Source organism: Macrosteles quadrilineatus, unplaced genomic scaffold (assembly GCF_028750875.1).
Source record: "Macrosteles quadrilineatus isolate MER2022 unplaced genomic scaffold, UCM_ALF_1.0 Scaffold_2__2_contigs__length_208266976, whole genome shotgun sequence".
Classification (NCBI taxonomy): domain Eukaryota; kingdom Metazoa; phylum Arthropoda; class Insecta; order Hemiptera; family Cicadellidae; genus Macrosteles; species Macrosteles quadrilineatus.
The window spans coordinates 147,098,533-147,114,970 of record NW_026542595.1 but is presented as its reverse complement, the minus strand read 5'-3'; the positions used below and the strand labels follow the sequence as shown (position 1 = coordinate 147,114,970).

Here is a 16,438-nt window from a genome sequence, read left to right as displayed (position 1 = left end):
TCAGCCATCAATACAATTATTAGTATGCATTTCTATTGAGGAGCTGGCTTATAGACTAATATTTCATCGAAAGTAATCATTTGAAGGCAGGACTCAGAAGTTTAAGTAAAAGTAGATTCAAGGATTGTCACATTGAAAATCTCGAAATCTACATACACAACGATCGAGAGCTTTTTATTATACCAAAAGCCATTAGTTGTTAAAGATTTAATTTTTTCAATTTTAAGAACATTGAACATTTTAGTTATTAAATTTGTTGGTCTTGAAACTGTACGTAAACTAAGGCTAGCTTTCATCCGAACAACAAAGATTGTGTTCAAGAATAAAAGAGCATATAAGTTAATATGAGCTGAATCAAGTAATTAAGATAGAGTAAATATGCATTTAAATTTCCATTGAATATATCTTTAATTTTTTATAGATAAGCTATTAGTAAACCAACACCTTATGGGAAAAGTAATATGTCTCTTATGTCGTAGTATTAAGTCCCATAAAATGCAGAAGAATAATAGAGAAAATGTCAGTTTAATGGTAGGAAAGGAAGATATTATAAACTTGAAACACTACAATTCTAAATAACAACTGAATACGACTAGTCATTTATACATTATGGGATACTTTTTAATAAATACTAATACTATTAGTATCATACGGTTTTGCTATTTTACACCCAATTGTGTCAATAGTATTGTAAATGCTTTGCAAATTCAGGAACACCCTATTTTAGAAAAATATTTCGACATATTTTCTTAAATGGATAAAATACGTGTGTTTGATTACTAGCTGCACAAATATGAAAATAAAGAAATCAACGCCTGAAAATAATTACAAAATGGTAATGGTAAACAAAAACTACGACGTGTATTACTTTGACAACATGAAGCAACGGTAATCCAATAAAATATAATGTATTGTTTGTGCGTCGGACTGCATTATTTGCGGAATGGTATGGTAATCAATGTTTAGTGAGTTTATAATTAGATCAGTTTCACATGAGAGGTAATGCTTGTTCGGTTTAAATATGGAAATATCCTTTGTCCACTAATGTTACTCCATTAAACATCGAATACATACTCTTAGTGTTCCAACGGAGGCCAATAGTAGGTCTATAACAAATCATATTTCCATAATTAGAACAAACACTTTTGTTCTCAATATGTGATTTCACAACATTTTGGTAACATTTGCCCCAATTGCTTAATTTTACAGCTGAATAAAAACTGTTATTAAATGTTCGCTGGATGTGTTATTAAAACATCTACACTGCTGTATTTTTAATGAAAAAAAGGACTAGCATTGACTTCGTTTTAAGCGTATTGACTTCTCATCCAATTTCAAAAAAGTTAAGCTTGTCTTAGTAAGCTTGGTAAATGTAGAGCAATGTTTACCACTTATTTTTGGACATTTACAGTGCGTTATATTATTACCGGTATTTTCTATTCTTACGTTATATTAGAACAGTAGATCAGTCGTATTAATTGTAAAATTTATACTTAAACTAGTTTTTCGTAGTACATACATACACACACCTTAATTCTATTTTTAGCTATAGCAGGTAAATGTACGAGTATTCATGTTTAATAGTATTTTGCGTCTTTCCAGCTAATAATCCTAAATAATGAACTGATATATACAGTACAACTTTTTTTAAATACAGTTTCATAACATAATTTCATCAATTTCAACCTGAAGAGAGAAAATTAATTTTAATGTTGTAATTGTTTAGTAAACGTATTAAATTAATCTTGAGTAATCCACTAATGTCTTACTTTTGAATCTCGAAATACTGACTCAACCATCAAGCCCTGACAATCGGTTTTTACCCATAGCCTTTATAGTATGTGAAATTTGTAATATCTCCAGTAAAAGATAGGAAGATTTCTTTAGTCAGAATCAAAAGAGCCACACCACATAATCTGGTAAAAAGCATGGATATCTTTAATGCAGTTCACTTTGTTTAAACCTGGCTTGTTATTCTCTTTGGCCTGCGGAAAGGCTAATTATGAAGTTTTTCAGGTGCGGAAGGAGCTTTTAAGAAGCTGAAAAACGAGCCTTTGGTTGTCGGGGGTGGACCTTCCCCTAGCGTACAACACACCCCCACCACTGCTAGTTGTCCAACCCCCGCCCGGCGACGGCATCGAACCACCTTCACACAGGTGAGGAAATAATTATAGAGGTAGTTTTGGTTTTTCGTGGTATTAAAATAATGTCAGAATTCATAAAAGTAAAACTCTAGCACCTTTTTGTAAATATTAAGCTGCAAAATCTATATTGGTTGTTATAATTTCTATCAGAGCATTGTAACACAATTAAATGTTTCCACAAGAAAATACAAAAGTGCCTTTGATACTAATTCTATCGGCTCCATACGCAACTCATCACCCTTTGTAATACTCATTCATTCAACACAATGTCAATACAATTGGCAAGATAGAGAAATATGACTATGCCATTACTGAAATTGAGAAAAAATCATTTATAGTTTTTAACTACGTTCCATTTGAGGTGATTTAGCATCTATTAAATTTGTTTGCCAAATACTAACAAGAACGCTTATCATCGCGGTCAGTCACACAGATTATAAAATTCTCGTGGTTTATTTTCACTATTTTAACAAACTATTTTGAATATTTTAACAACATTTCAAAAATAGTTTCTTCACTGGAGACCTTTATTAAACAGCTATATAGCAATTAAAATATATCTTGTTCCTCTACTGTAAGTAGCCCAAGAATTATTTCCAAATAAAAACAGAACAAAAGATATAAATTAGATATCAGATAGTTTTGAATCGATCTAGTACGGTCGATAATTTTGTAAAACGTGTTATAAATAAACAAATAAAGCGTGTAGCACTTATTAATTCAACTTAAATATTCAAGGTTGAGAGTAAGCGAGAAAGAAAAGAAATTTGAAGATACGCAAACTTAAGTTCGAATTAGTTTGAATTACGATTTTGGTAGCCTAAATGACAGATTTTAAAGTTTTAAGTTTCCATATCATGCTTAATATTCTACACAACAAATAAATATATAAGAATGTTAAGCCTATTAATTTAAAAAACAACCTACCAAATTTAGTATACGCTATTCTAGTTTCGTAATCGTAAGATTAACTAAAAAGATAATAAAGGGTGGTACAAAAATAACTGATCATTTTTGAACAAATGTCAATTGTGTAGAATTTTAATTGTTGTATTAAACAGCAACATTTGAGTAATCATAGATCGTTGATCAGTACAACACCGTGCCTTTTGTATTGAAGCTCATTTTAGTTATAAGTAACATTGTAAGTAAAGGCGCCTAGTAGGTTTTCACCTTCAATCAGCTGAAAGAGTCTTTGACAAAACATCAGACTTATAGTCCAGTCTAACTAAGAACAATCACCCTTAAACCTGGGCAAAACTGCTTTACAAGTGATTGAAGTGGTATTCAACTCAGAAAAGGTCGCTTTATAACATATGCCTACCCAAAATCTGACAAAATCCAACCATGGAAAATTATATAAAAACAAATTTTAAATAGGAATTTTGGTTGTCAGGTTTTCCAAATAAATGGTCCAATTAAGAAAAAGCCGCCATTTTAAATTGTATTTTTAGTCACTTTCTCACGGTTGTATTTCTTCTTATTTTGGATATGTTGTAAATCAACATTCGTTGAGTCGAATACCACTTTAATCGTTTAACAAAGCAGTTTTTCCCAGATCAAATCAGAACTTTACTAGAATATTTATCTACGGTCACCTTGATTGAGCTAATGTGCAACAACCAGTTCGTAGGGGTGTAATTTTCAAATCGTCTTGTAAAATACGATGTAAACTGGTCCTAGCAACCTAAAGCAACAGAACGCTTTTTTGCCGATCTTTTTGGATTTTAGAGAACAGACTCCCGAACTCTTGCTTCCCTGGCTGAAGAGGACTAAGTCCTAAAACAGCCTCAGTCCAGTAGAGTTTCAGCTCTCTGGATTGGAACATCACGAAGAAGAAGAAGAACTCTTGCAATGTTCTCATCTGTACGCAGAGAATTTGACCTCCTCGGAGGTTTATTCTTAAAAACAGATTCCTTAGTTCTTAAATTAAACACACACCCATAGATAGTATTCCTAGAGGGGACCACACCATGATTACGGACGTTGAAATTATATTACGAAATAACCGCTGAGCTACAATTACAGACTCGTTTTTTTTAAATAGGCTTCAATGCAAAAATCACGGTGTTGTACTGTCCAACGATCTGCGATTAATCAAATGGCATGACATTTGTTGTTGTTTTATACAACAATGAAAATTCTACGGGTAACAACCATCGATATATGTAACAACAGATGATTGACATTTTTTATGATTCGTTATTCATGGACCACACATTTAGATATACTAAGAACACTCCGTCAAAGTCTAGACATGATTCTTGTGGTTGTGTACAGGAACAGTTAGCAGAGCTAGAGGCCGCCTTTGCCAAGTCCCACTACCCAGACATCTACTGCAGAGAGGAACTGGCGAGGACTACCAAGCTCAATGAGGCGCGGATACAGGTAAAGTGACTATCATTTACTTGGGAAAGTAAAATTGCATAACATTAAGCTTTCTTTTTCTGCCTGTTGATTGTTGTATGATAAAATCTCCATGCCTTTTAAACGGTAAAAACCTTAATATGCTCGATTGTCTCAATACATGACGTATAAACAGTGTATACACCCATGCTAATTTTTACTTTCTCTTCCTATACATAGTATAAGGAGAGAGTATTGTTTTCGTCAAAATTTTCGAGTTTGAGTTTTGAGTGGAAATATCCATTTAGGGCCCCCCTGAACCCAAAAAAGTGGTTGTCAAAGTGATGTATGTGAGTGTGTCTGGATGTGTACAGAGCTAGAGACAACAGCTGTAGTCCGATTTTTCACTTTTTTTTAAACTTTGATTTTTAATGTTGAAAATAATGGAAAAATCGAATTTTCTCAAAAATGGAACGACTGATTTTAATAAAAATTAAGTATGTTGTAGCCCTATAAAATCTGACCATGGTTCAAAAGTTATTGTAAATTATGTTTTCCCCTCAAAAATAGGAGAAAAACTTATTAAAAAACCCCCGGTTTTGATTTAAACTAGTATGTGATAGTCCTTATAATTCTTAACAGCATAGTGCAACCTTCCCATTGCTGTAAAAATTGGGGTTCAAAGGTTATTGTGGCTTATGTTATTTTCCCATAAAACCCCATAAAAAAAGAAAAAAAAGGATAAAAAACACTTATTTAAATTTGTCTGTTATTGTCATTATAATTCTAAACAAAATAGTGCAATCCCACACTACTGTAAAATTTACGGCTCAAAAGCTAACGAAACTGTTGTGATTTTACCTATTAAATATCATAATTAGTTACTCTCATCGCTTACCCATGATAAAGGTTATTGACAAGTTATTGGGAGAAAGTGTGTGTCAGATTGCTGATACCGTTTATTTTACTTTAAAATCTAATCTTTGGTTTTTTATTGTAACAATACTTTACTTCACTGATTCGTAAAACGTGAGTGTATTTAAAGTTTAGACATTCAAAGTAGTGCTAGAGTTTAAAAACTCAATTTTAAGGTAACAGTATTTAATTTCTTTAGAATTTAGAATCTACAATCCAATAAATATGTTAGAGATATCAAGGTAGTTTGAAGCGTGATAATGTTGAACACACACATCTCTAGTGCAGTGACAAGGTTTTTAGATTTTAGGGGAATAGTTCGGCATTTTACATCAATGAATTTAACAAAACCATGCTAATTAAAATTATCATACAATTATACAGGCATGAAGCGGGATTGATTTTTTTAAAGGAGTTTTAATGTATTGATATTATAGGTCATGCCATGGCTAGTATTGTAATAAGTGATGTTGTAAACAATTTAATGTAAAAAAATGGGAAAATAAATATCTTATTTCTTATTTCTTATATTGTACGTTAAAGAATTTAACTGTACAATTTAGTATGGTTTAGCGAATTTCCCATATAGGGAATAGGCTATTAGCGTGGTACACATGGTAAGACTAATTTACATATTTGTCCGTCAGCATGATAACTCGGGCAAAATTGATCCGATTTTGAAATTTGGTATAAACGAGTAAACCTACGTCGTTTATTCGAACGAGTTCGCGAACCAGCATGATCGGACTACGGGATCCCATTTTTGACCCTAAAAGCATGAAATTTAGCAAATTCTTTCCAAACCATTATTAGAGCTTAAAAACAAATAATTTATTAAATTGAAGTGTTTCTATGCAACATGTGTTGAAAAAATTTGGAAAATGCTGTTGCAGCAAACCTAAGTACTCGTTTAACTAATGCTATTTAAATGGGGAATACATGTGACATTTTTAAGGAGACATTTTAATGTAAATCCAATCAGGCAAATGGAAATTCACTTAGCCTCTAGATTTGCTGTGGTGGGAAAAGTTAAAATTTATTCTATATTTCAAGGTGTGTCTTTCAATGTTTATTGTATGTTAGACACACGTATAGGCGCAATATTTGTTCAATAGTTACCTAATCAAAATTTTAAATCATATATCACTAGGTCGGTACTCCAGATTTGTGTTGAATCGCACATCTGAGCAGTGACAGTGATTTTCAACCTCTCACCCGGCTCGTCTCAATAAGAGAGTCTCATTTTGAAGTTATCGCTCTCACAATCTGAGAGACACGAGATTACAGGACCTAACTTAGATGACGTCTCGACGCCGGCGACACCAGCGCCCCTACAGGCTTAAACTCAATTACGCGTCTTCATGCCAACTGTCGTCCCCCAGCCCCCCCCCCTCCATAAGCACCCCTCCATTTGTAGGATACGGAGCGGGAATTGGAGACCACCCCCTGTCCTCCCCATCTTGAATTTAACAGACAAGAGAAATTTAACGTATCGCCTGTGCTGATGGCATTATTGCAAGTGTTCGATTATTTTTCCCATTCGGAATTGTTTCAGTTTTTGTAAGATGGAGCTTCTTCGTTCTTAGGCCTAACTTGATTTCCAAGCTACGTCGTCACTCTGGCTTTTGTTTCGGATTAAAGTAAACCTATGTTGTTTGGTATTTTAAAACATCGTGTGAAATTATCTATACACTATTTATAGGACGCAACAATTAATTATTTTTTTACGTAAAAATAAATGGTATTCAATTTGTTACATATTTTATTCAGTAAAAAAAATAGTTTCTATATCTAAACCAAACTGTTTATACTTAACATATATAAACGATGTTATAGTTTAATACCGAAAAAATGCGAAAGCTTCAATAAATAGTTGTACAGAAATAGATAAAACATGCATGACGCAATTAGCGTACTTTGCAAATCAACATAATTTGTGTCTCTTATTAAAATATTAGTATCACAATCAATATGGTATTGTTTTATTAAATATTAGCGTATTCCACATATAGGGAATAAGCTATTTTACCGTAGGAATCATTGTAAGATCTAACCCGGGACCGATTTACTTTTTCGTTTTGAGGTCCCCAGAGGCCAAAAACACAACCCGTTCAAATTTATATAAATGTATATACAGTTTAAATGTATCAGTTAGCACGATAACTTGATGATCCGATTTTTATGAAATTTGGCACAAACGTGTAAACCTAAGATTATTTGAACGAGTTCGCAAACCAGCATAATTGGACTATGGGAACGGGGTTCATGGGGGGTTCTATGCGGTAAAAGTTGATTTTTACTATTTCCCCCCTAAAAACACAACATTTCATAATTTCTCTCCAAACCATTTTGCAGAGCTCAAAAAATAAATAATATTGTATGTAGAAGCGTTGTTCTATGCCCAACGGTTACGGAGATAATTATAAATTGTAAATTTAAATTTCTCATTATATCCTTATGGAGGATAAATGAACTGTTTTAGTTTGCTTGTTAATGGATATATTTTAATCAAATTTGGAAATTATGTTCATTTCATACTAAGCCATCAACATTTCAATAAAAAAAACACAACTCAATATCTTCCCCGGAGCAGCAAACCTAAGTACTCACTAAAATTAATGTTATTTAAATAGGAAATAAATCTGACAATTTTTAGGGAATATTTTAGTACAAATTCCGCCGGGTAAATGGAATTTTACTTAGTCTGCAGGTTAGCTGTGGCGAGGGTATTACATTTTTATGTTCAGTCCTGCCAACCAAAAAAGCATTTCGCATCGAGTTTAGTAGGTACTAAATAGATGTTGCCGAACAAATTTGAATAGTTTTTTTCCCTAACAACACATCCTTAATAAACTTCAATTTGGATTTTGTCCTATAATTCTAAGATTTAGGGCGCAAAAGTACAAACTAAATAGTATTGCGACACTCTACACAATTAAGAAAAATTTAGTTTTTGAACTATTATGATCAAATACGCTTTCCAACGCTTTTAAATATTGCAAAAGGAAGACATAGATTGTTGTATGGACAAATTGAAGATTAAAAAAATAATATTAATCTTACGTGGTCTTTCCCAACGTATCTAATGAGAAACCACAATTTACTTGAATAGAAGTAATCAAACCCTAATGTGAAATCAAAGTTTTTCAAAACAACTTTTTCTCACACATGCTTTATACTTAAAATCACTCTTTATTTCCAAGACGTAAAATAATAAAAAGAGAAGCAAGAACTCAGTCTTGGTGGTAAAGCGCTGGGCTGATGCATTAGTGGCTGGGAACACAAGAAAGCTGGAGGTTTCCTGAGAGGGTTGAGGGAGGGGGGAGGGGTATAAGAGAGGGATTATTTAGGTTACTTGCTTTGTGGTAAGAGCTCGCACAGGAAATTACATTTGCACGACGCACATGCCCATACATCTTAGCAAAGAAGGGAAAGCTTCTGGCAGGAAATAAAATTAAATCTCGTTTTAAATTTCCATTTCCGTCTTGTCCCATATAAACACGAGGTAATTGGCAAAGCCTTCTGCATAAGTGGCTTTGTGAGGCTTAAGCTTTTTGAGGTAAATATTTAGTCGTCGCGTTGATATATTGCTTGTTAAAAGCGTCCCTTGTCCACGGAAATTGACTTTCGTCTGGTTTGGATAACCTTTGCGAATTATGTTCTTTTATCACTGATTGGGAGGTTTTTAGTTATTAAAAAATTATCATTAGTTCAATGTTAAAGGTAATGCTTTTTTAATTTTTATATATTATGTTAACACGATTAATTCATACATATAAGAACATTAGATCGTTTAGTTAATATAACACAGTTTAATAGAAATAACTTAATAGGTATTTGAAAATGTTTTACATGTAAGCATTTCACGGGCAATTATATAACAAATATATAAAATCCTAACACTTACATTCCTGGTAAAGTATTTCCGTCTTATAAATAAATAAGGTAGGTAGACCTTTAGGTATATTTTGTTAAATCTTAAACAAAGTAGTACAGTAATATATTATAACGATAAAAAATACTGTTAAATTTAAAAAACCATCTTTTTACGGTTTTTACTAGCCACTATAATTTTTATCTAGTTTTAAATATGCTTTATTTGAAACAATTACGTTAATTTTCTTTGACGAGAATTCATCATAGGATTTTTAAATATCCAGAAAATGTTCCATGGCAAATTATTTTGGAATACATAAGTACAAATTGTTCAAATATTTTTATCATTTAAAATTACACAAAACACGATACAACTTTGTAATGCAATGCAATGTACTACCGTGTCTGGGCAGTCCACACATCTCTCTCTCACTCGCTCTCTCTGTGCCAATTACAAATCAATTCTGTCCAAATTGAAGTAATCTCATTGTCAACGTATAGCATGATGGACCGCCATATCATTAGTAGAGGCTCGCTGTATGAACCGCACCGCAAATCGGGCTCTTTGTGCAAGTAAATTGATGGATTAGAAATAAACCTGCGCCCCTATTGTGAACGGTATTGGAAACTACCAGTAGAATAGCCACAAGGACTACGGAACTGAAGTGATTTTATTTTAGGTAACTTTGTTATCTTATGTGAAAATATTCTCCAGTTAAACCTGTTATACTGACTTTCATTCGAGTAGTAAACTAAAATTATAATCATATTCCTTACCTAGTTATCAATTTTCAATAAATAGAACATTTTGCTAAGAGACTAAGTTAAACAAATATTAAGTTTCAACAATATAGTGAATACCGAATTCGCATTTATTTTACTAAATGTAATATTCTCAAGTTGTTATTTTTACAACAAAAAGTTATTTAAGTTACGTCTAAAATGAGTATGTAGGGCTGCTGTTATTAGTGATACAAATATTAGGTTGGCTAAATACGAACAGCGTTCCGTGTAGAAAGGAAATCTACTAGATGTTCAAGTATATCCCTAGGAAATATTTATCTGTACATTGTTATTATTGGATATGGTTCCTGTGCGGTGTAGTTATAATAAAGAGGAAAAAGTTGAGGGTTAATAATACCCCCGCCGCAGCAAACCTGCAGTCTAAGCGAATTTCCATTTGCCTGATTTGATTTTCAATTAAATCTATTTAAATAACATGAGGTTTAACGAGTACCTAGGTTTGCTGCCTACAGGGAGGGTAATAAAGTGTGTTTTTTAGCAAAATATAGCTTTGTATAAAATAAATATATTTGCCAGGTTTGATCCAAATATATCCATAAACAAGCAAACTACAACAGTTTACTTATTCTCCATAAGAATAACATGGGAATTTTAAAATTACAATTTTCTCCGTAACCAATGATCATACAGAAACACTTCAATATACTAAATTATTTGTTTTTTAAGCTCTTTAAAATGATCTAGAGAAAATTTGGAAAATTTTAAGTTTTGAGGGTTAAAACGAGGAAAACAAATTTTTACCCCATAAATCCCCCCATAAAACCCCGTTCCCATGGGCCGATCATGCTGGTTCGCGAACTCGTTCGAATAAACGTAGGCTTACAAGTTTGTACCAAATTTCATCAAAATCTGATCATTTTTGCTCGAGTTATCGTGCTGAGGGACACACACACACACACACACATATATATATATATTTGAACGGATGGTGTTTTTGGCTTCTAGGGACATCAAAATGAAAAAGTAAATCGGTCCCGGGTCCAAGTCTTACCATGAGAACTACGGTAATAGCTTATTCCCTATATGGGAAATTCGCTAAAAGAGGTTTGAGAGAAAACCCGGTACTTGAGTATTAAACGGAGGCCACATTTTGTCAGCGCGCTGCGGCGGTTATGTTAGGTTGGGTTATCATAATAGAAAGTATAACTCGTCTGGTATCCTTCGATTCATAACGAAGCGAGGAAAGTCCTACTCACATAATATTTACGATAACCCAACCTAACATAACCGCCGCAGCGCGCTGACAAAATGTGGCCTCCGTTTAATACTCAAGTACCGAAAACCCTCCATGTTTGTATGAGAGGTGATCGCGATGAAAATGCAACAATGAGAATTAACATACGATCATGTGATGAGAATTCCAGATGGACTGTTAAAAACAAAGACATTTAAGTCTCGTTAAAGCTGGGTTTTCCTAGACGCGGAGTCGGCCAGCGGAGAGCGGACAACGGAGAGCGGACTCAGCTTGTCTTAGGTAATTTAATGTTACTGTTTTCCTAGCAGCGGAGCGGAATGCCATGTAATTTCAATTCCGCTCTCCGTTGTCCGCTCTCCGCTGGCCGACTCCGCGTCTAGGAAAACCCAGCTTTAGAATCGCAAAGAAGCTCGTATTAAAGCTTATTAATTATTAGCCTCCTAGGTCACGAGATATTACCCCGTGTGACTTTTTTAAGTGGGGCTTCGTTTAGGATCGTGTCTATTCCAGTAAGGTGAGCACCAAAGAAGAACTCGGGGAAAGAAAGCGTTTTCTGAAAGTCGTGTTCGGAACGAACTGGAATTTAGGCTTAATTATTTGCATTCAAATAATGGAAAACACATTAATGTTATGTAAACTCCTTATTATGTGCCAAAGCTTGATGATTTCCAAGGTTTTTATTGTTATTTCATTCCTTTAAGTCATCAAGGTTTTACGGTTGTTTGAAGTTGAACAGTTTTTTATAAATACCCTGTACATGCAAAGCTGTGTGTGTTGCGGACACATTTAATTCCATACCAAAACCAAATAATCCATTCTAATAGCCACATTAATTCATTTTAAATACACGCTCATAAACGAAACTTTTTTATAACTTGTATACAAAAAATGTGATTACCTCATACGTTAACTAGTTAGGGCACATTGGGACAATATTTTCAACGATTCTATGTAACTATACAAATTTTTTCAAAATAATCAACACATTCAACAAAAACACTCTGAACTAATAAACGTTCAAAACGTATTAATTACTTTGTCCGAATGTGAATCACGCCACTTGTAACAACTCCAATACAACCAATCAAGAGCACAAAGACACCAATTTCCAACCAATCGACGTTATTTTATTTCGATAAAAATAAATAAAAGAGCGACTGAAAACGGCGAAAATGTTTGTCGAATGGTCGAGTGTTTTTAAATATTGACGAAGATTAAAGTCGTGGTAATATAGGGAGTCTACCCCTCTACCCCGCTACCCACGTCAAATGTACCCCATAACTCGATTACCCAATCCCATCATAGCTCGCTACCCCCCCCCCCCCTGCTACAACCACCGAGCGTCCCCACCTCTTAAAACAGTACTATTCATTATACTTTGTATTAAAAAGGCACAACAGTGTTTTATTGTTGTTGAAAACGGACGAAGTTAAATGTTTTAAATGTACTTTGTTTTGGATTTATCAATGTAAATAATGGGGTGGAATATTCAAGGTATCAATGGAATGAATAGGGATATTTAATGGACAATTAATTTTAATTAAAAGATTTTACTGGATGTTTAACTCTGGAAAGTCAAAAAAGATTTAAATTGGAATTCCTTCCTGAATATTTAAAAATTACTACTTATCTGTATTGAAACAATGTCAAGTTTTTTTTTCGATTGACAGTTGAAGAAATGAAATACATATCCTACACACTTATATAATGCACCAATTATTTTGATAATTGTTTCAATGTTCAATAGTAAAGTAACATTCAGGTGTTATATAGTTTTTATTTGAAATCGGCAACCAAGAATCACATTATCTGATGGGTTTGTTATTCCATCACAAGTTTTAGCACACAAGTTTTCTTTTAGGTGACACACAGGTTTTACTACAGAAGTTTTATTTTCGGCAACAAGTAATCAAATTTGACTACGTTTGAAAGAATGCTTCCTTGCATTACATGATTTTGCTATATAATATGTTTATGTTGTGACAAAAAATGTAATTTTTTAAACATTTCACATACTTTACGATGATTAAAAACAAGTTGAAATACATCATACAATCAAAAAAATACATCATTGAAATACATCATAATATTTATTAACTTGAGGCACCTCAACCAACCTTTAAGAACCTTTTTAGATCGCTTTCCAAATTAGGTGATTCGTGTAGTTTTCAGGTCCTTCGACTGTTTCTAGTCACACATGCGCCCCATCCCTCTCCACTACTACATTTCCCTTTGTTCTCATATTGACCAGAAACTCACCACCCCTTCTTGCACAATTTTCAGCTAAGCCACTGTGGGAAAACTGGTTTAACTCGTTATTTAGTGTTTCCATCTTAAAGACAAACTTATACCTTATACCAATATTTTCAAAAGAAATATTCTAGAACCACACAGAACTACTAACATTTTTCATTTTATAATAAATTTTACTTTGTTAGTAGTGTTGGTTTTATGTCGACTGTGTTGTTTCATATGTTTAGAGTTCAACCAGTTTGTGAACTGAGCCACGCTAGTTTTTAATTACAGTAAGAGGACGGTAAAATAAACTAAGGAAATATACTGCAATGTTTTAACTGACTTTATTTTTATACGTTTAGGTCGTTTGTTATATATCACTGATTTTTCAAAATTTTGTAAAAACCTATTTGCTGATGTTCTGTATTGCATCGAAAAATGTGTTTACGAAAAAATCATCACTTCTTCGATTTGCTGACTTATCCTTGGTGAGGATTAGTAGAGGATGAAGAGGATTTTTTTAAATTAATAAAGTCAAGTACAATTTAGAAATGTTGACAATCAGTTGATACAAACCTTCATTACCTAGAAATGCTACAGTTTTCATTAAAACTGTGACTTTTGTTTATTCTTTTTTCCGTTTTCTATTCTTTATCAGACTGGAGGTTTAAATTTTTTTTAGATTTTTGTTTAAAATTTTAAATCAACAAAGTTATATCACATACAGTAGTTAAAATGCATTTTTTTAAACTACGCTAAAATGTTTTTACCATCCACGTTTTCTGTAAAGTACATAGTATCAAATCTGTGTCAAACTGTGTTCCAATATTACAATATTCCAGTGTTCACCGTACTTAGGCTTTGTTTTTTGTACGAAACCAAAAGGAATTATGGAAGTGGTGCTTCAAATCTACTTTATTTTATAATTCCGGTAAAATAAATACATCTGTGTAAGTTTCATGGATACATTTCTTCATAATTGCTTTTACAGAATCGTGGTGGTAAACAACAGTAATAGTTTGACTACTATTAATCAGTCAGTCAAAAGTCACAAAAAGTGGCACAGCTAGATTCACAACCAGCTTGTGAAAGTACAACGGCGCGTACACTCAATATAGCTACAGCCACGTCGTGCGTGCCTTGCATATCTACAACATTGAAGGAGTTTATAATTTAAAGTAGGTCGTTATTTATATTTGATGTTGATATTTTTGACTGATATCCAGCTCAACGCTTACTAATAGATTGAATTCACGACTTAAAAAAATATTGTTAGGATTTTGCTTTAGATAAATTGAACGTGAACGTTCTTGCAATACCTTTATTTCCTACTTCACGCTATGTAGAGTAAACTAAATATGTAGGTTGTTCATTTTGGATTCATACCTATACAATTTGACATATTATATCAATAAACTATCAGTTTTACATACTCAACACATTCTGAGTTTTTCGTATCTCGTATCAGCAAAAATAATATTGATTAAAACATGGAATAGTTTATATTCTACGTTATAATTTCGTTTTGGTACGAATTTGTCTGTAAAATATTACAGAATGTATAAGACTAAACTGTATAATATTGCTAGTCTGCTGTTAAAATAACATGTTGTAGTATCATATTCCAAATTATTTTTAAAAGGACTGGTTTAATAGTTTTGTTTTTTATACTGAAGTAACAGATTTAGCACCTTCAAAGTTTCACTAAATTTGCACGTGATTGTTAATACTATAATAGCTAAGTAATTAACAAAACTAAAATTCACCTTAGTCTTTACACATGTCCAATCGATTTTAACTATACTACACAAAATTTTCAAGCCACAATACAAGTTTTATTAAAAATAAATCTAAAATGTATTTCCCTGTATCATAAGGTAGCAAAAAATGAAATAAAAAGATCCTAATTTTAAAGAGAACATTTACCAATGTTTTTCAATATTACAACAAAACGAGACCGGGTAATGTTCTGTCAGAGAGATCTCTTCCCATCAAATGTAGCCAGTAACATGATTAGCCAATTCCATCATAGCTTGCCCCCCCTCCCCGCCCCCAAAACTCGATTAGACTTTGTATCGAAAAATACAACACACTCAGTCCGCCAGCCACAGGCCATGTTTTTGACTGCGGCATTTGCCAGAATCTCGCTGCCGCTGTAACATCAAACTGCATCAAACGCCGTGTTTTGACAGAGCATTTTGCTTTGTGGAATTAAATGTTTTTTGCGTTGGTATTTTTATTTTAAGTATAGATTTTTATGAATGTATTTTTCGGTGGTGGTTGTAATTGAAAAGATTGAATAGTTTGTTAAAAATATAAAATTCAAGGATAGATATTATATAGTACAGCATTTAGTAAAACGAAACGTGAAAAAATGTAATACTCTGTAGATGTACACTTTTAATAAATTGTAGTTGATATAGAAAGAAAATAAACAACTGTTCGTTTAAGAGGAAGAAAGTTCAATTAAGTTGAAAAAAATGTTAAACTCACAAGAATCAAGAAGTATCAAGAATTGTTATCATCTCATGATATTTCTATAAATATCCAAAACTAATATTTGTTTTTAATACTGACATTGTTTAGGAGATTTAAACAATCTGTACTAATAAATAACTTTTAAAAAGTGTTTGTGGGGCTATTTGACGTACATTTATCGACACCCATTTTGAAGGCCTCATTATTCAATGGTATAAACTCCTCCCGCCCTAATTCAAAATGAATCTGAGTTTTTAACAAACACTAAAATACAAGCAAGTACAAATAGCAACTGCAATCACTAATTGTAGTTGGATCACTTTTTTGTGTCAATAGTATTATCAAAGGCAATATGGTGTTATGAAAATATTTTTAAATATGCTATGTCGTAAGTCCTTTAGTTTACAATACAAAAAACAATTTTGTTTGATAAATGGTTAATAAG

General features: G+C 32.7%; 1 protein-coding gene across 1 annotated transcript in view; it reads left to right on the top strand.

Annotated features, from left to right (window-relative positions):
• LOC128985007 (homeobox protein unc-42-like) overlaps positions 1-16,438 on the top strand; it is a 40,778-nt gene that overhangs the window by 10,931 nt on the left and 13,409 nt on the right. Inside the window, exons 3-4 of the mRNA XM_054404381.1 lie at positions 2,017-2,156; positions 4,425-4,532. Of these exons, the coding sequence (XP_054260356.1) occupies positions 2,017-2,156; positions 4,425-4,532 (248 nt within the window). The remainder of the gene's footprint in view (positions 1-2,016; positions 2,157-4,424; positions 4,533-16,438) is intronic.